The sequence below is a fragment of the Aulonocara stuartgranti genome, assembly GCF_965226115.1.
Source record: "Aulonocara stuartgranti genome assembly, chromosome: 16".
Lineage (NCBI taxonomy): Eukaryota > Metazoa > Chordata > Actinopteri > Cichliformes > Cichlidae > Aulonocara > Aulonocara stuartgranti.
The window spans coordinates 7,962,463-7,983,312 of NC_138952.1; the positions used below are offsets into that span (position 1 = coordinate 7,962,463).

General features: G+C 39.5%; 1 protein-coding gene across 2 annotated transcripts in view; it reads right to left on the reverse strand.

Annotated features, from left to right (window-relative positions):
* The window catches only part of dpp10 (dipeptidyl peptidase like 10), a 269,569-nt gene extending 249,465 nt beyond the window's left edge, over positions 1-20,104 (reverse strand). The window contains exon 1 of one of the 2 annotated variants that reach the window (XM_082509271.1): positions 10,473-10,722. In XM_082509271.1, the coding sequence (XP_082365397.1) occupies positions 10,473-10,532 (60 nt within the window). In that variant the 5' untranslated portion in view covers positions 10,533-10,722. Of the gene's footprint in view, positions 1-10,472; positions 10,723-20,057 lie in introns of those variants that run through there. The other variant, XM_082509273.1, reaches the window with a different exon arrangement.
* Positions 20,105-20,850: the final 746 nt, after the last annotated feature.

The window sequence follows — 20,850 nt, forward strand, 5'->3', positions numbered from 1 at the left end:
TGATGCAACAACACTGTACAGGTCTTCAGGGGTTTTCAACCCAACCTGACACCTGAATCAGACTGGATCTCAGGTCAGCTCCCTGTTTTTAAATGTAGAAAATGTTCAAGAAATGGTTTTCGTTTTGCTGCCACAGATCTGCCAGGCACCAGTTTACCTGTGTGGATCCAAATAGACCATATAATCTTCTTTCATGTAAAATGAGGACTTCATTTATAATTTATCAATGTTAAAAGATGATTATTCCATCTGGTGTTGAAGGTCTGGCAGTTTCGTCTTTGAAATATATAAATGAATTGTTTTAGTTTCCATGATTTCATATTAGCTCATTATGTAAGCATCTGTTCTGGTCTACTGCATGAAGGATTAAGTCCAATTATCCTTGAATATCGGGTCTGGCTGTGCTTTGGTCTCACTCAGATCAGGTTTCTCTTTTTTTGAAAATTAATGTATTCATATCAGGTTTCAGTAGGTTTTCCATGTGTCCCTTCTGGATCAGGTTCAAACATTCATTCATACATAATCTTGTGTATGAAAAATTAACATGAACATAGTAAGTACTGGAAACATTGTATTCATTTCCAGCTTCAAATCAACTCTACTACAGCAGCTTAGCATGATTCATGGCTCAATATAATTCATATCTATCTTACTGTATCCAGTAACTCTGAAGGCCCTTCTCCAAAAGCCCACCTTCTTCTGATTGCTCCATCTTTTGCCAAGCAGAACATAGTTTCTTTCATCAGTAAGAGGAGGACGCAGTAACCACAAGCACTATTTTTCTCTCTTGATTTGAAATGGAAACTTCTCAGTTCCAGCCATGTGTGCTTGAGCCCAAATCTGGTTTGTATGAGAATGGACATCATAAACTGCTTATGAGGTTCTTACTGGGGAACATAATGGTGGATTTAGACTTTCAAATACAATACTTTTCAAATTTAAATATCTTCAGTTAAGAAATCCCAAAGGCAATATAGCGAGTAAAATGTTCTTGTGATCATGTTAAGTGTTAAGTGACTGTGCTGCATCTCCCTGTAATGTTGCTTATGAGTGGTTTAATAGAAAATAGCTGCAAGTGGTATGAAATAAAAAAGAAAAGAAAAACATGTGACGGATATGATGGTAGTTATAGCTTGTTTATTGGACTTACCTTTATAGATGTAACAGCCCATTCTCTTAGCATTATCCAAACCGCTACTCCAGCTTTATTCTGGCCATCTTTGCACCCTGTTTGTGCAGTTATTCTGAATCACCCATCTAAATGAATAGGGCGTCGGCCATAACTTTTATTTCAGTGGTCAGGAGAACACACGTATCACCGCTTCTTTATTGCCTCAGTTCATTTTACTGGCTTGATTAACTTGAACGATCTGACCTTAAGGTAAATTTGCTGGGAAGAGTGTGGCTTTGTGTCAACATACTTCAATGCGGCAGAACAGAAACTGCTAAAGCATTTGCTTTTATAGATGTATGCACACTTACTGATAATCAGTTAATCAAAAGCCCCTGATTAGTATCACCTGTCTGCTACTAACTTGTACTTGTACTTAGTTTTTCCCAGGAGTACATAGTGTTCTGTTAATAACCTTGTGTTTTAATATTTACGTTTCTTATGTTTAATATGAGTAGAATTGGAAAATAAATGTGTGACAGAAAATAAAAGAAAAGCAGAACATGTTCACTATAAGAAAGTGACATTTACATGTCTGAGAATGCTGCCATTCCTGTTCTACAGCATGTTATATTTAACATAGGGATTAACTGCAAAGTTTGCTTTCAGTTGATGATTTCCGAAAAATAACACAAAGTCAGATCCATGTTTCCAAACATTTCTTCCAAAAAAACAAAAACGGGACAGCCAGATAAGACGAAAGCATGTGGTACAACCATATGGAGACAGCACAAAAGATGAAAATAATAAAGCAAACAAAAACAAACAACACCTGTGGGATATGAACACCTACAGTCTGCCTTATGGAGAGTTTTCATACAGCATCAAAAAAGAATTTACCGCCATATGGGTTCCACTTTAGACACTTTAGATCTGTAAATCTAAAGATTTTCTGCATCCTAATCACCAAACCGTTACATGACATCCCACCTGCCATTCTCCACTCCAACAAAAACGTACTTTCTTTAATATTGCAGATGATCATTACCACTAAAAAGATTTGTATAATTTTCTGTGCAGCGATGGTGTTTTCCCTCATTATGTTACTCTCACACTGCACCTCAAGATTCACTTTCATGATATATCTATGGCTTTTAATTTGACTGCACAGCGGGCTGTAAAGCCTATTTGGCCCTGAGGTAATCTCTCAGACTGACTTTAATTCATCTTACAGACACATAAATACATTTACAGGAATAATGGAAGATTATTATTGGAAAAAAAAAAACTGTGAAACTTTTTGTTTTAATGAGGTCTCTAAATGGTATTTTCTCTTGCACTGCATTCTCATTTCTAGCACACATTTAAACTCAGAAGAAACTGAGAATGAGTGAACTCAATCTTTCTGATTGTGTTTTCAAAAGAGAAACATTTAATTTCTGAAACCATTAATCACCAAGAACACTGAGCTCTTTTTGGAAAATGTGACCTCCAAGAAAACCTCTCTGGCTCAGGGAAGATCTTTTACTCATTTCACTCTTTCATCCTTAAGTTTTTCAGCATGTTTTTGCTTTTTCTGCAATATCAAAACAAAACAAAACGATTTCTGTTAAGAGCTGCTCATGAGATATTCAAGTTTGAGGTCATAACACATCATTAAACACTCTATAGGTCCCATGAGTGCGAGTTTAATTATAAATGTTATTTTATCCCCCTTTTTTTTTTCTTTACAGGGACAAATAAAGTTTCTCAGGAGAAAACACTCTTATGCAAATGAGTGTCAGACATGTCTCAACCACAAAACAAATTAGGGACACATCTATCACATGCTGTATTCCTCAGCGAGGCTGGGGACAGAGAGGTGTACTCGGAGGGGAGAATATATTGAGATCAGCTGGCATAGCTCTGTAATTTATAGACTCACTGACTCAAGAGCCAATGCAATCATTCTTATGAGACTGATTCCAGCAATCTATCACGCGCAGAGCGAGCCGGTCCCGAGCAGTTTTTAAAGACTGTTTATGTGATATATCTTCTGAACAGGGGAACGCCTCGCAGGTTCAATAACCTGCTGGCTGAGTTGTCGAGCATCCATGGTACTGAGTTACTGAGATGAGAGCCGTCGGTGCCGTTTGCTGGCGGAGTGACTGCAAACAATGCTCCAGGCAGAAATGCAAGCTCAGAAGGAAATTCTGTGCATGCTGTTGTGTATATTTAATGTGAAATGTAACTGAAAGTGAGATGTTTTGGAATTTGATATTTTGTTTATCCAAGAAACATTTTTGTTTTTGTTTCTAGTCTCTGTGAATATTCTGAATCATTTGGTAATTGTCTAGCTTTCAAAGCACAAACACATTATGCAATACAGAGCAACCAGCAGTAATCGAGCCAGCATCACTTGAACTGTTGAATAAATGGAACATCTGCTGGGATTTGGCTTTTCACATGGAAGGCAGACACTATGAAAGATAGACAAGTTTCACATTAAACAGTTCAATGACTTCTCTGAAGTAGACCCCCCCCTCCCCAACTTAAGCCAGAGTTTGATTACTGCTCAGCGTCTCAACAATGTCCTCATTACTTATCTTTAAAATCGGACTGGCTTTCACTTCAGCTGCAGCAAAAGAACTTGTCAAAGTACTTTATCTGAAATGGGGCGCTGTGTGAGCTGGATCAAAGCACGTCAGTGTTTAAACTCCCAATATATCTCCAGTGGGGAAATGAAAACTATTTTGAGAACAGACAGTATTCATGGTTGACATGACAGACTATGCTGAACGTTTTTTTCCTCCACTTGGCCGGTGTAATGTGGAGCAAGTGATTTAATATCACTGGGGTTGCGTTCCAAATAATGATTTTCACAATGAGACTCATCATTGCAATTTGCAGTCGATAAAAACTGGTAAGCCGCAATGAAATTAACTCTCTAAAGAGACAGCCCAGTCAAATATGGACCCGAAGATATGACAGTGCTGTGCTAACATCTTGAGCCACCCCTCTTTTTTTTTATTTTACCTTCAAGGAGCCAGACTTTAATGCAATATTTATAGTGGCCTTGTGCAATATTTTTCCAGACTTCCCAGGTCTTTCAAAGGTTTTCTTTGGACAGTGGTTGCTTTTACACATATTTTCTATCCAGTCCTTGTATCTTGTTTTTAGTTTGTTTGTTAGTAAAGCCACTTAACACTGACCTGTGAATGATTCAAGTACAAAAAGAGAACATAGTTTAAAAGACATAAATATACTGAAGGTATATAGCAACAATAGCTTGATGAAGGATGGCACAAAAGGCAGCAAACAGTCAAAGAAAAGCTTTGGATGTCCTTCAAGAAGCTTGGAGAACTATTCCTGAAGACTGCTTAAAGAAATTACAAGACAGCTGTCTAAGAGAGCTCAGGCTGTGTTAAAGAATAAAGGTGGTCATACGAAATATTGACTTTCAAGCTCCTATCAACTTTTAAACTTTGCGTTTCCACTGACGCGTATACATTTCAATAAACTGTTGCAGCAATATTTTATTTTCATGCAAAAAATAAAGAAATAAGACGTGGCTCAGTCTGTATTGCTGCACAGTACTATCTTTTTTTTTTTTTATCTGAGATTGAAATTTATTTCTGAATGTCTTTGGTCAGTGACAGATGTGCGGTTCTAAAACAGCTGAGCTTCAGAATCAGCTCATACTTGTGATGTGGCTTGGGCTTTGTTTGCAAACCTAAAGCCAAACACCACAAGCCAAAAGAAGGTGAATCAGATCCAAGTTCACTGTGCGCACCAGAAACAATCTGAAATTAGCACCAGTGCTGGAAACAGACTGCAGATGACCTTGAAACTGTTCAAATCTCAATCAGGTATTGCTTAGTTTTTTATGGGAGTACTTTAGAACTTAATAATCACAGCGCATGACACAATATGTGTGACAGAAATCAGTGTGTAGGTTCAGAATATCAGACATTTACAGGTTTTTGTCTATTTTTCATAAAGAGTTTCATGCATTGTGGCTCAGAAACTCTATTCAGTCATCTTTCTCTCTAGGCTGATGTTTTCATCCAGCAGACTCTTATTTACTGTAGACACTGTTTGTGCACACAGCTTAAAGACTCGTGTCACTTTAATTTTAAGTTCCAGGCTTTTTGTCACTCAAGAAGCACAAGTGATGTGACTATAAATGGCTTGAAGGTAGTGGGTGTCAGATACAGCTGCACACTCACACTCAGATCTACTTTATCTTGTCATCATGAAACAGTATCCTAAAATTGGGATTTCAGAGAAAGAGACTCAGTCCTTTGGCACTTACTTAAAACTGTCACTCTTGCCCAGACTTTCTGTCGAGATCCCTGCTGAGTGAAGTTAGTTCAAGTCCACGGTGTAACAGCACAGCCGGAGAAATATAGCGCCTTCTTTTTTACGACCTTGTACACTGATGTATGCAGCAGGAGTGGAGCACTGACACAGCTCCCTGCCTCTCTGACAATCCCGGTTTATAACTGCAGCCTGCATGTGGGTGGACCTGACACTTCCAAAGATCGCTGATGGCACGAGCTTTAGCCAGCCATGTTAAACTTGGTGAGACCACAGGATCTAAGGCCCACGAAAAATCTGCTGCCTCATTCCTAATTGGATTTTTTTTTATCTTGGCTCGTGGCATAAGGACACAGCCATGTTACAAAGAGGGCACATTTAAGAGGATGATAAAAAGCCGTTAAGACCTCTGTGCCACTCGACGGGGGTCAGACATGGGAGAGATTAGATGGCGAGGTTTGCGCAACACAGATGAGTTCTGGAGTACTTAATCCTGTCTATGATCCCTGCTTGTTTCACTGATTATAGAGACAGGTTCATTGAGAGGTGAAAGCAAAGAGCATCAAGCTGATCTGGAGCAGATGCCTCGGGGTGTCTGACATCCGGGCTGTTGTTCACCACTGTTATAATGTGCAGCGGTTTTAAACAATAAAGAGCGTAAATGCTGCCTCAGCTCAGAATCTCCCAAAGAAACAAAGAAAGGGAAAGTGTGAAAAGAGAAAAGCATTGCTCGGTGACGTTCAGAAAGCAGATTCTCCCGCAAACCATCAGGGCATTCGTACACAGCAGCTCTCCATGCAACAGAAGATATGGGTGAATCTTCTCATCTTTGTAGCCATTGAGTCATCCTAGTTAGAACAACTAACGTTATAACACACACTAACAGAATCTAAACAGCCCACATTTACTAGCTATGCCTGAGGACTGTATATAACAGATGTACAAAGCAAAGGTTACCATGATTTCACTCACTACTCTGCAGGCTCTACATTTTGAAGCCTCATTATTAGCCCTTGGCTTCCACCATTTTGTTTTGTTAGAGCCAAACTGCATGATAATTAGAGAATAAGATGGAGTGATGGGTTATCTACAGACTGTAGCAAGCTTAGTTAGCAAGCTGCATCCATAAAGTGTATATATACAATGTAAAGATGCATATGGCTGCCAATTATTGCTGAGTGACAGACCACAAGTGACACAACAAAACCTCTGATGGTGTGAAGCAGGTCATAATCTTTATCGAATTAAAAAAAAATCCTGTGTGTTCTTCTCATGCTCCATTTTTTTGTTTTTTTTTTATCTGGGGTGTTTGGGGATTTTTTTCTCTTCTCCCATTCCTGGTGAACTCCACTGTTTCCCCCTTCCCGGTTCCAGCCTACTTGTCAACCAATTAGCATTCAACTGATGCAAAACATCACCCACATTGAGTACCATGTAGTTTGGAGGACTGCATGTAAGCATGTTTCCAGTGGTTGAAAACCCCTGTCCGTAGACTCTCTGTAGGCAAATACTTCCAAAAATGGACACACTCATGGTAGCATAAATTAAACATTCAATCTTTCCTTTTCTTCTTTTCAGACTGTATTTCAATATGAACAAATTAAAGTGAGCTGAACGCCTGCCCACTCTGTTTACTTTGCACTGGCTGCAAACACCAGATGACGTTCTGATTACATTCATCAATCCTGATTGGTTTAAATCAGTGAGTGACTCCTAAATGACCCTCCCCATCCTAGTGACAGCTTGTAGATACTTCAAGTCAAATGGAAAAGATGGGTGGCTCCAGTCTGACTGGCTGCATGAGTGAATAAAATGCATGATATAAGTGGAGGTATGTTATGACACTCTAGTATCAAACCTCTTAATGTGAAATGTTGTATTGTCAGTTAAAACTAAGCTAAAAATGTTTAAATCCAACCCCAGAAAACAACCCCACAAGTGTTTTGTACAAGGTCTAAAAAGCCCAGAATTGTGTTTACCGTTTGCAGCAGTGTCACCACTTTCAGAAGACTAAATCGATAATATACCCTGCTTCTCCAATATACTTACTTGTAATCAAATATTCTGATTTTCTTGAGGGCCCTCTACTTTTATTTTGGTCTGCGCCACTCCAAGAAATCCTGAAAATGCCTCGTACATCCACGCCAACTAGCATTACTGTGTTGTTAGGAATTGTGTCCAGCCTCTTGTGTCCAACCCAGCATGACCTGACAGCAACAGTGCATATGCTGAGAAAAATAAACTGGTGTATGTGCTGTACTCCACTTGTGCCCAGTGTGCCAGATAGGGGTGATCTCAATTTCAGTTAGACTATGTTATGTAATTCTGAGTCATGTCAGACTGCAGTGGATGTGTGGTGATTAGACTGTGCGATTGGACATAGCAGGAAAAGTGCAAATCTAATTAATCACACAGATGAAGGCTCGGTTTAGTGAAGTCCCAGCACTCCAGGATCTGGGTGGAGACTGAATCAGCAAGCACAATAGTACAGCATCCCACTGTGATCATTAAAACACCTGTGCTTCTTTGGTTTTGGCGTGTCAAAGGTATATCAAAGTGCTACCACCTCGACCCATCTATCTGTGCCACTGTGGTGTTTGGAAAATTCACTTTTGATCCCTTTTTGTTTGCCATCTCATGCCGGTCAGTGTATTGTGCATTATTTCTTGCAAACTCGTTATTTGGATTGTAGACAATTATCCAGCAGCGTTTGTATTCACAGACCAACATATTTCTTTCACTTGCAGCTTCTTATATTTTTTTAATGTAGTTCAGCAAAGAAAACTGGCTATTGGGTGTTATGCTTTCTAGCGTGCACATGTGGAACATGAACACACACACACACACCTCCTGTTGTGGTATAAGACCAAGTCCAGTGACCATGTGCCGGTCTGCAGCCCGCAGCATGAACTGGCCTTTCTAACCACGCTTCTCATATCAGATACACTGCTTCACTGGGTTCATCGCTGAGCTTTGGTAAAGTAGTGACATTTTCAGTTATATGCACCAGGTTTCCCTCATTTGACTCATAGCATGGAGAAAACTTCACAATCTTCCAAGATCTCTGCACTGAATCTGAGCGTAATAACTGACAGAAAGCATAAGCAAATCTGCAGACAAACAGGACTCAAGTGAACCAGTTTCCTTTATTGGTACTTATTGTAAATTCATGTTTTAAAATTCTTTAAAAACTAAACACCAATAACAGAAGGTAAATAGAAGACTGTTTTGACTTTATTTTAAAAAAAATATCTGTGTGTTGTGTTTAAGAGACACCAACTGAAGTTGACCTAGAGCCTGGCTGTACTTTCTCACAATAGTAGTATAGACCACTAGATGGTGTACTGAGTCATTCTAACCTTTATTTATCAAGGAAAATTAACAGTTATATTTTGACAGCATTTACCTGGGAAAAGGCAAAGCTTCTTGAGAGAATGGGAATAAAGCTAAAAGAAGAATTTTCTAGTAACTGGTGTTACATGTAACTACAGCCCAGGCCTACAGTAGTTCAACTTCTGTTGATACCTCTTCAAAACAATAAAGACTGAAGTATTTTTGTATCTGAGCGTTGATTAGCATTGATCAATTAATTTACAAAAAATTTGAATTTACAGTAAGTACCTTTAAACCATGTTTAAACTCAGGTTGCCAGTATGTGAAGAAGCAATTTGAAAAACTGCTTTTTCACCAACCAACCACATAATTAAAAGTCTTGTCGAAGATAACATTTCAAATTAAAAGAACTAGAGTACTGTATTTGAATTTTGAGCAGTCCTGAACTCAGCTGGGTGCATCCCATTATGCCCTTCCTCCAAAAGGTAGAAAAAAACGTGACAGCAGCCTCATTTTGAACACAGCACAGTGGCTTTTATGAGCATCCTGCACTGAGCTCCATCAGCAGCACAAAGCCACATGACACACGAAGAGTTGGCTTCAGCTCAACAGTCCCGGAGAAGGAAACGGCACCAGGTGCATACAGTATATGATGGCTGCCTGAGACTGGTGAAATACCTCAAGAATTCAATTAAAATAATTTTTTTTTCCACAAAATGTTTAATTCAAAAGTTGAAGTTGGGTAATTCCAAACACTCGGCCTTGTATTCCTAAATTGCTCGCCTTTGGGACAGTAGGAAGGAGGATCGATAAATTTGCCCCAAGCTAAATTTCTCTGGTGGGACTTGGAGGTTGAAAAGTGATGCAGAACCCGCGGCAAAATCGATACCGAGCTGTTGAGTCACACACAAACTCAGGCGCGTGCGCGCGCACACATGCGTGCTGCATGAGAAGCAACCCCTCACACACACCGACACACACACATTTCACACTCCTTCAACCCAGATTTAGGTGCGCTATACGAAGACAATGCGGATGCCACCGAGCGAAGACGTTTCTCGATCGTGACTGGAAAAGAAAACGCCGCTATCCCTTCTCTCGCTCTTTCTCTCTCTCTCTTTCTTTCTTTCTGTCTTGATTTCACGTTTACGAGCTGGCACTTCTTACTCCCCCCCTTCCAGAAGGTTTAAAATCAATTTGTTTGTCCCGACAACAGGTCGGGATTCGGGATGATCTCCTGGGACCGTGCACAGGTAAAGTTAAGCACCTTCAAAGGCACAAATGTTCACATTTTTTCCTCACCAACCACCTTAAAGTCCGAAGGGATATCCTCTAATTTACTGTCAGCACATACAGACAAAATAAGAACAAGAAGCACCACGTGATATGAATGAAATCTCGCCACTGCGCCAATGTGTGACTCTTCATCCAAGGCATTCAAACTGGACGTCTCTCGTTCAAACCTAGCCACTGGAGTCCTGTTATCTTTCTTTCTTTTATATCTGAATGTCTCATAAAGGAACATTATTTAATAACTCGATGTTGCTGTAACGGGGATGCTCACGCGTATATCCCCTAACCATCTCCAAAGTGCTGTGCGTCAATGCGCATCCCCGCTCGCCAAACCCGCACTGAAGTTTGGAGCTGTCACGGAGCTCCTGCCGACAAACAGTTCGATAAATCACCAATAAGTTCACCGCGGCGAATAAGAATAATCCATACAACTCACCTTGATGGCCTTTGTAGACTGGCATTTCACTTGATGCGATACGGTGGCGGTTTGGTTCATCTTGGGACACAGACACAAACTGTCCTCCTATCCAAGTGAGACAAAACAGCCGAGAAAAGAATCAAAGCAAGCCCTCCTGCAGGTGCAACTCTACAGCCAGGGATGCTCACTGTTTTCGCTCTTTGTTTGCCGTGCGGTGGAAGCGCGCAACCGCATTTGAAGGCACTGTATGTGCCTCGCGCAGCGCGGTATGTAGGTAGGTATGTGCACAAATGACCGGTGGTGGCTGGTGACCAGGGGCGGCTGCAGAAAAATCTGAAAGGGGTGGCGAAGGTGAAAACCTCGGATGTATCACAACATCATTATTACAGAATAATTTACTTCTGTTGGAGGTTTGCCAAACTGACTTTTTTTTAAAAATCAACAATGTGGCTAAAAACACCACAAAGCAGGCAAGTAATACCCATATACATGCACTGTGCAAATGCACTTAAAATGCCACCATGTAACTGTTTGACAGTGTGTCTGACTGGCAATATTTTATATATTATGTGTTACTCCCAAAAATTAATATTAGTCCATACAGCTCCTTCATCTTTTGGGCTATAAGGCTACTATTTTTCAGCACACATTTTCACAAAGACAGTATTCAGCATGATCTCAGTGAGCAGCTGCACAGCATCTTCTCTGGTGTCATGTAGACAGTCAATAACCATAAGACATAGAAGGAAAAGGAGGAAGAGGTCTGATATGTTTTCTCTTTTATAGTACCTCTGAAATCATCCTACAACAAAGATACGCAAAAGTATGCAAAAAGGTTCTGAGAAGGAGCAGAATTCTTGCTGAAACACATTATCTTAACCCTGTGAAACAATGCAAAATAATTTTTTGAAACTGGGTGTTTGTTAAACTTTTAAAAAAGTCATTTTATTTTGTTTTTATCAGTTTTGTTACATCAGGGAATTTATATTAATTGTTCAATTTGTTGCTTAAAGGTAGGTTTATTGTGCAATTTGACACTGATGATGTAAAGGTCTCAAAAACTCACAAAAATCAAATATCATACATAGGATTAAATGTCTCCTGTAAACTGCAACTGAGCATCAAAAAATTATGTTATTTTATCTTAAGCTCAGTTTCACTCTACAGCTACAGTTGATTCTTTACAAATGCACCCTGGACGCCTTTAATTTGCCATTAAGTGGGCACAGCAGGCTAAACATAGCAGCTTTATTATATTTTGCCCCAGAGTCAAATAAACCAGCCAGCATCAGAATGCAACATATGCCCATGTTTGCTATACATCAATTAATTAGCAGTAATCTGATTAAGCATAAACGTGGTCAGGTGCACCATGTAAGCATAATATCCACAAAAATTAATAAACTAAATGGAATTAGATTGTCTCAGTGTGATGTGTAAATCACTGTAGTATATGCTGTCCACACATTTTTAAATAAGTTAACTATTCATTGTACATAATTTTTTTCTTCTGTAGCTCTTATGTCATGATTGCCATATGAGTTTAGTTTAGCAATGTAGCAGCTGTTCTTTCTGTGGCCTCAAACCTTTACGCTTTGACAGTGCACTTTAAAAGCCTACACAGAGAAATAAAACATCATTTGAAAATAACATACATTATTACAACACACATACATACAACGATCCAAACGTCTCAGTATTTTTTTTTTTTTATCTGTGATTAAGAGTCAGGGCAAATAGATTTTGTTTTGAAGTTGATTTTTTTTTTTGTTTTATTTTACTCGTTTCTTGTGTTATCTGTTTTGGTTGTGAATGCCGTTCCTTCATAGTCTGACACAATTTAGTTCAATTGATTTGTTTTGTGGGTGAAAAAAAAAAAATTGTACCCATGTACCGTGTCTGGTCGAACAATCATGTCTGTTTGCACTAAAGTAGACATTTTTGTACAAAATAACTGGCTTTTTGCAACAATAAACACAAGAGTAAACTGTTTGTTTTACAGCTAAACAGTCAAGACATTTATGCATCATTGCAGTTTGTTCTATACCCACAACAAAGGACAACAAATGCTGCTCCATTCAATTATTAGCACTACACCCTAACAGTATAGATATTTCTTTGGCCCATGATACTGCAACATTGTAATTGGTTAAGATGTGTCAATTAATACAACTAGAGATTTCTGTGCCATCACTTTTCTGCCATGTTCTTGTTGGAACATTATTTACTTGAGATAATCCACAAATATTTGCTATATAGGAGCCTATTTTTCATTTGACAGCTCTGTAAATTTCATTAGATATTCAGGTCACCCATAAATTAGAGTTTATTATTAAGATCACACACATGACCTGATCTAATTTTTCACAAATTATATCCAGAAAAAAATATTTGCACTTGTTGTTCTATAACAACAACACACTGATGTTGGTCTCAAGTAGGTAAATGCACTTGCAACCATTTCAATCTCATCTGGTGTCAAATCACCTCTGATCTCAATTGGCTCTTAAATATAAAGTGCAATCCCACCACCATGTGCTTTCCTGTACATTATGAGATCCTGAACCCTTTTGCAATGAATTCTGCATCCTCAAATGTAAAATCAAGATGTATCTGATATGTATTATGTGACAATAATACTGTATCTCTGGGACTTCATGTAACCTTTCCCTAATAATATTGACATTTGCCATCTTTAGTTATTTTTTTGGTAGTTTAAAACTTAACATGGACTACACTTATAGAAATGTCTTACCTACTGACAAATAAAATTTGGAGCCATCATTAAGATTATTCAATTATTCAATTCACATTCATCAACAATCTTAAGTGCTTATGGCTCTAATTATATTATTCTCTGGTGCATAATTAAATGCAGATAAAGAGCAGTCCTGTGCAGAGCATATATAGTGCATTTATGAAATGGTAGTGATTCTACAACAAGGCTGGAGAGTTACAGGCAGTAATTACATGCCTCGGGTAAAATTTTCCTTGCCTTTGTAATTTAGCTGGTCTTCATTTTGCGCTACAAGATAATGGACGCAAATGGATATCATCATCGGTGTGCTCGTTTCATGTTTGTGGTTTGATTTAATGGCGAATATGATAGAGAAACTTGTCAGACACAATGCTGACCACAAGTCTCACTTTAAAATAATTACACTGCACATGATGGAGATTGATAATGATGAATTTACTGTCATGGTGTATTACACTGTTAATGTACTTTTGTGTGTGTGTGTGTGGGGGGGGGGGGGGGGGGCTGTCCTATTTTTCCCTTGTAAAGTTATTTGCTTTCACTGTCAGAGTCTGTCGTTATAATTGCCTGTGGTTTCTGCTGCAATCCTCAGTTTTCTCCTTCTTTATGTTATTGAATGCTGTTTCTTATTTTCTGCCCAACATATAGAATACCTCACACATATAGAGCATATGTGTGAGTTATTCTTCACCTTTCTTCATTCTGCTTCCTGTTTTATTTTACAGTTTTTCTGTTTCACATTGTGGAATATTGGCTGAAATTCAGACAGATGGATAGGTGTGTATTCTGATGAGATAGACAGAGATATAAAAAAAAAATATTTACAATTCCACATGAAACCAAAAAGATGCTCTCATATTGAAATATGAACATTTCCAGAGGAAAAATGTTTAGCCCACAGCTTCATTTTTAGAATATACGACTGAGACTGTAGAGAAAGGAAGTTCTCTGTTACATTAGAAGCTCTGTAACTGTTTTGATTGAGTTCACCTGTGCCATATTATCCCTGTGTTGTACTAGTGTATTTAATTTTAGTGTTTTTTATCCCGGCTGCAACCTCCAGGGCTGAAAAATGAAGCAAATATAGAAGCGTAATTCCACAACTGGCCTCTTGAGGCTGCCTCCAAAACTGAGTGAATCTTTGTAGACTCCCATGCTAAAATCTCCAACTTTAAAGCAGAAGATACTTGGAGCTGATTCCTGTTCCCAAGGGTCGCTACAGCAGACAGATTTGCACATTTGTTTTGGCATAGATTTTACGCCAGATTCCTTTCTTCATAACACTCTTATTTATCCGGGCTTGGGACCAACATTAGGAATATACTAGCTGTGCCCTCCCTAGGATGGGTTTGTGTCTCCTCCCAGAACTAAACTAGGTGAAGTAATATACATATTTAGACACAGCTTCTATGGAAAGTTTCCTTCTTCATGGCTTACTTTCACAACTAATCCTCCTCAATAAATGGTTAGGGGTGTTAAGATGAACTGGAGACATGGCTGTTTGTCATACACAATGCACAGACTCACATGAACACAGATTGCTAACCAAGTTTTTAGCATTAGCTAATAAGTTACCACCCAACAACCATTTGCCTCATTCTCTGTTAGTTATTTTGGTTTTAAAAATGGGGCGATTGTGGCTCAAGAGTTGGCAGTTCGTCTTGTAATCGGAAGGTTGCCGGTTTGAGCCCCGGCTACGACAATCTCGGTCGTTGTGTCCTTGGGCAAAACACTTCACCCATTGCCTACTGGTGGTGGTCAGAGGGCCCGGTGGCGCCAGTGTCCGGCAGCCTCGCCTCTGTCAGTGCGCCCCAGGGTGCCTGTGGCTACAATGTAGCTTGACATCACCAGTGTGTGAATGTGTGTGTGAATGGGTGGATAACTGAATGCGTAAAGTGCTTTGGGGTCCTTAGGGACTAGTAAAGCGTTATACAAATACAGGCCATTTACCATTTAAAAAATGCACAGCCCAAAAACCAAAGCATGACCTAATTGTTGCCATGTCCATCTTTTGTATACAGCTATGATATGGCATCCTCAGCCTTTGTGACATTCACCAGGGCTCTAGTCCCTTGCTTTCCTCGGTCTCCTTTGTTACTTTCTCCTTTTGGCTCTCTTCTTGGATTTCTTTGCTTTTCTGTCTTGGACTCCCCTGCTTTCCCGAACAATGCCTTTTGTTATGTTACAGTTTTATCTCTGTGCCAGTCCATCTCCATTTGTTCACACTTGAGTCCACTTTGTTTATTTGCAAATGTGACAAATAGAGATGAAAAGTGAAAGCTAAACCTTAATTGCTGTACTCTTGGCTAGAACTCCCATGCCCAGCATTAATTGTTCCCCCAAAGCATTTTCCTTGATATCTGAGAAGTGTAATGTCATTTTTACACTTGTGAAATGAGAAATAGGATGTCTTAGTACTTTTTCATACAAGCTATTACAATGGCACACCTTAGGAACAGTAGTCAGAATCCACCCAATTTCACTGCACCTAATTCACTATTCTTGACAGTTTGTGCATCAATAATGGAATTTAACATTGAAAAATACCTTAATCATGGTTGGTAGGGATATAGGGACACAATCTTATTACACTACAGAGGAAAACTCTCAGTTACAGGGAAAGGCTCTGATATGAGGTGATTCTGCTGGCAGGGGAAAAATGTTTCTTCATGACACAGTGAGTAAATGTGTCTGCGGTGGCCTTCAGAAGCTGATAAATAACATGTAGGCAGCTCTCTGGTGTTGTGGCGTTTCAGCTTTGCTTCTTTGTCTTAGGGGGGAAAAAAGCATGTCTTTCATCCTTTTTTTCCTTTCTATTTTTCTCTTTGTCTCATTCTGTCCTCCCCATGTCTCCCTGGGTCCTGGTTTGCAGATAGCTATGGCTGAGCATGTTGAGATATTGAGAGACCTTCTGAATCAAAGGACTAGGGGGTTAAATGAACAATTGTAGCACATCTGCTTCCCATCATGCACTGTTATCTAGAGGGTTCATTAGAGGAATGTTGTATACCAGACCTGCCTGTTGCATCTCGACTGGGTCTTCGCCTTACAAGCGAGGCTGCATTTCAATCAGAAGACAAACTGCAGCAGTGTATTAATGCCAGGAATAACATCATACTTAAGGAAGCCTTTAAAGTTTTGATACAAACTGGAGGCTTAGTGGGAATACTTGAGGCAGGTGATCATTTGCAACAAAGATAATTTGCCCCATGCAGCCAGGTGTAAATTACTAATGGTGGGTGAATGTACATGTTCAGACTCTGGTAATTAGTACAGATGTGTATTGGCAGATGAATTAATGGGCTGCACCGTGAGTTCAGGATAAATGTGTGGGGTTGGTTTCATGCAAGGGTGGGATGCACACTTTCATTATGCTAACAGCTTCAGGTTGCTTTTAATCTGTCATGCCTGAATAGGTGATGAGGGTGTGTGTTGATGTGTAGGGTCACATGCAGGGGTGTGTGTAAATGACCTCATTAATATTTGGTAAAGTGTTTTGTAAACTTATGAGTGGCTTTTATATTGTTGGAGTGAATGCTTTTATTTTGAAAGTCACAGAGCGACAAGGTGCCGTAAATCAAGTGGCGTAAACCATATGGCAGAAGCGCGAGTTTTAATGCACAGAGAGAAGGTGTGCTCTATGGTTAATGGACGGGAATGGGAAAAAGAACGGCTATTAAGGTGCAACACTGAGTCGAAAGCAGTTTCTTAGCACCTGGTTGATGAGGGAACAAGGTTTGTAACAAAGTTTGTCCTGTAGATATGTATTTTGTTGTTTTACGGAGCATATAGCTGCTGACCGCTACTAAGCATAAAGGCTAAGTTTTCACCCACTAGAGGGCGCTAATGTACCTCGTCATGTTTAGGCAGCGATGCAACGATTTCCCTGTTATATGCAATAATTTACAAGTTTTAGTGTTATTTGTTATGTAAGGTAAGGAGAATTAATTTGTGATTAATGAATAAGTCAAAAGGTTAAAGGTAACACACTGTTTGATTTACTAATAGTCTTTTATTCTGTATGTTGTAGCTCTTACGGTGTGTTCACATACACGGCTGTTTAATAAAAGGATTGTGAACCATCAGTTTGAGAGACCATCTTTTCAACCGGGGATGCTACAGTGTGCGTTTATCTTGTAGTTACGCATGTATCTGCGGGTAATTTTTTCACACATGCAGCGAAGCCCTGAACCTTTCCAGACAACACCTGATGGGGGGTTAATGTGAGGACACAGATGTCAGAGGCAGTTTGATTGAACATTAGCCAGTCTTTAACCTGCCACCTCCAAGTGCAAAGTCTGTGTGATGTGCAACAACCACAGCTTGTATTCCAGCGTATTCACAACTGGCAGGCCAATGTGTGCTGCTTCCTTCAGGCTCCCACAGCTACACCAAACTGAACATACATATGATAGTGCAAAATGGGGTTTTGTTGATGGACGATGATGTCAAGGATATTGTTTTCCATTAACCTAATAACTTCTTAACATTCACCAGGTCGCCAGTTAACCACTTAGGCCTTTTTTTTACCACTTGCTAAATAAGTCTTACTGACCATTCAGAGCTTGAACTATCTTCCAAGCGCCAAAAAATCACATTACACGTTTATGTTGATTGGACTTGTTTGAACTATATCACTATTTCTGGGTGTTGAAATTAATCATGCCACTAAATTAGCATCTTTATGCTTGGATAATAGAAAATATAAAGATATCCTCACCATTGCTGGTGCAAAAAAACGAAACATATCGGACTGAAATCACTCTTCAGTAACTAATATTTCCTCCTTAGGGTGGCTATAAGGGTAGCGCTACAGGTGATATGCCTTACAGCATGCATGCATGGAGTAGTTCTTTCATTGACTTCCAGGTTTTGTTCCGTTATCACAAAGCCCCATTGAGTTTACAGTGCTCAATGCACAGAGAGGGGTGGATGGGGCTAATAGATTCCTGGTACCTGCAGGCGAAACTGGATTCACCCAACTCAGTGAATGGGTGAATGCCTTCTCTTCGCACTGACTGTGCTGAGCATTAAAGTGATTACCGGGAGCTTTGCATTACATAAAAGAGAAACATGCAAAAGCTGGTGCTAATGGACACAACCTACATATGTGGAGCTTTTCATCCCTTTAGCTACCAAATATTTGAAAGCTATACACATGTAACTAGCGATTTACTAAGCTTCTTTGGAGCACTGTTGGTTAGAAAAAAGGTTTCATGAATGAAAAATAAACACACACACACACACATACAATGTTCAAGGAAAAAAATGCATTTACGGCTGGGGACATTTCATTGAACTTTAGCTAGTGTGAAAGATATTATAGCAATTTGCAGAATGTTTCTCGGTTTCAACACAAAAATAAAGAAAAACGATTTCTATTTCTGCAAAATGATGCAAAAAGTATTTATATTTCTGAACTTCTGACCTGAATACTGATCCTTCTGTTTGTCCTCATGGAACTCCTTTTTGTCTCATTGTTTCCTGGCTTTTTATTTCCTAGCCTCAGCCTTCCTAGCCCCTTTGGGGGAAATATCCAGCTTGGTTTTTGTGTTTCCATGGATATGAAAAACCTGTAGCCTAGAGCATGGCTATATAGCTGTGAAAACACAGAAACCTTGAATGCTGAATTACCCAAGCCTGAGTGTTTATTCTTCTCTCTAACAAACATCTTGAACTTTGAGCTGATCTTTGCGAGGATCACAACATGAGCACATTTGCACTGCAGATATGACCCATTTGATATGTAAATATAATACTTAAAGTCATGCATATGCATTGTGATCAGCATTAAAGTTTAATGAGTCATTTGTGCAAAGAGTCATAAAAAAACACCCAAAATGCTGTGGTGTGAATCATCACGCATGACCAAAATCCTGCGATCACTAATAAGAAAGGTTAACCTACTCTGGTGTGTGTGTAGATGTGTGAAAGCTCTATTTATGAGCGCGGTGGGCAATCCGTGTGATTAATCATTTGCTTTGGAGGAAAACTGGACTCACCAAAATTCAAACATGCCCAAAGGATTTGATTGAAGAGACTAATTGTCTTTTAGAGGAATTAATTAACTGCTCGTTCATTGGGGACCGGATCACACATACAACGTAGGGGATTTGGTTTTGCTTCAGTAAGATGACATGAGTTACGAGGCCTTGGAGAAACATTCTCTTTGAAGCCGCTCTCTCGCAGAGGATGGGACGGAATCAATTCTGTTCAATTTGCTTTGAAGGGGAAATAGCTTCCTCATCTCGCCGAGTCCATCACAGCTCAGTGGGACACAAAGACTTGTCCCTCTTTATTCTTTGTTGTGAAACCAAAAGCTGGCAATTTGCATTTTTTAAGCTGGCTTAACAATGTCTGATTACCTGACTTTTTTTGAACATGCAGAGACTAAATGAAAAGCAAACCCTTTCATCTAACTCTACACTCTGATTACAGGCAGTCACGATACCCCCAAACCATGTCAAGACTGTGCTTAAGGTCAAGGCGTACAGTATCCTGCATAATCGCAGCATCCCTGGGATGTTTGTTGCACGGCATACACTGTCCATTACATATTTTGGCACATATATATGTCCTGAGATACATTTGTAGCGTTGCATTTCACATCTCCTCATTCTCGTACCCTCTCTGACCTTTTCCTTCCAGTTTTTCAAGACGTTATAATGAGGATGGGGCCTAGTGGAGGCAGTTGTCCTCACCCTGATTTCATGGGTCACCGTTTCTGGGGTTTGCCTGCCTTGCCCATGCAATGGAGTCCAAATGAGATTTTTAAGCCATTTCTACCTTCTGTTGCATTCAGCTGAGTTGCCTGCATGAAAAGTGTGGCTGGGAAAGTGAATTACCTGTCCAAATCTTCATGGCCGCTGAGTTGTTACCCTGCGGACGGGAGCTTGACAAAAAGGGACCATTAGGCGCTGATACCGCGACACATGTTTTATGCTAAATTTATGATGAAGCTGGCAGCCTACCTGTCATACAGGGGAAACAAGACCATGAAATGAGAATGTAGTTTCAGCTCTTTCATCTACCTGTTTGCTCAGAAGAAACAGATTACAGATGGTGAGGAAAATATTAGGTGGCAAACAAAAAACAAACAACATCCATTACATTACATTAATGACCCGCAGCCAAACAGATTAAACTTAAACAAACAAAATTGAAAGAAAGATAACAAGATAACAGCAGCCAGATGAAAAGAGCTAATATGGAGGCCAATGAAGGGAAATATAATGATTTGCTGAATAAGCAAATTTTAAAAGTCAGCTGATTGTTACATCAGAGCTTGCTAAGAGTAATGTTAATGTCACACTGTCAGTGGTTTTCTTTTCTTCTTAGTCAGATATTTTTATCTTTACACAGAAGATCCTACCAGCTTCTGTGTGGCTCTATAGTATAGTGATTTATGTATTTCCTTGGCAAGCAAAATGTTGCTGGTTCAATTCCAGCCAGAGACAAAAACCCCCTTTGGGATATTTTGTGTGAAACTGCCAAATCAAACATGTGGAGCTATCTATTATGGTAGCTTTTATATCTGCTGCCAGAATCTAACAGACTTACCCTTCTGTATTAAATATATGCCATAGATACATCATAGCCCTTCTAAAACCCTGTGATGTGACCTGACATACATGTCCC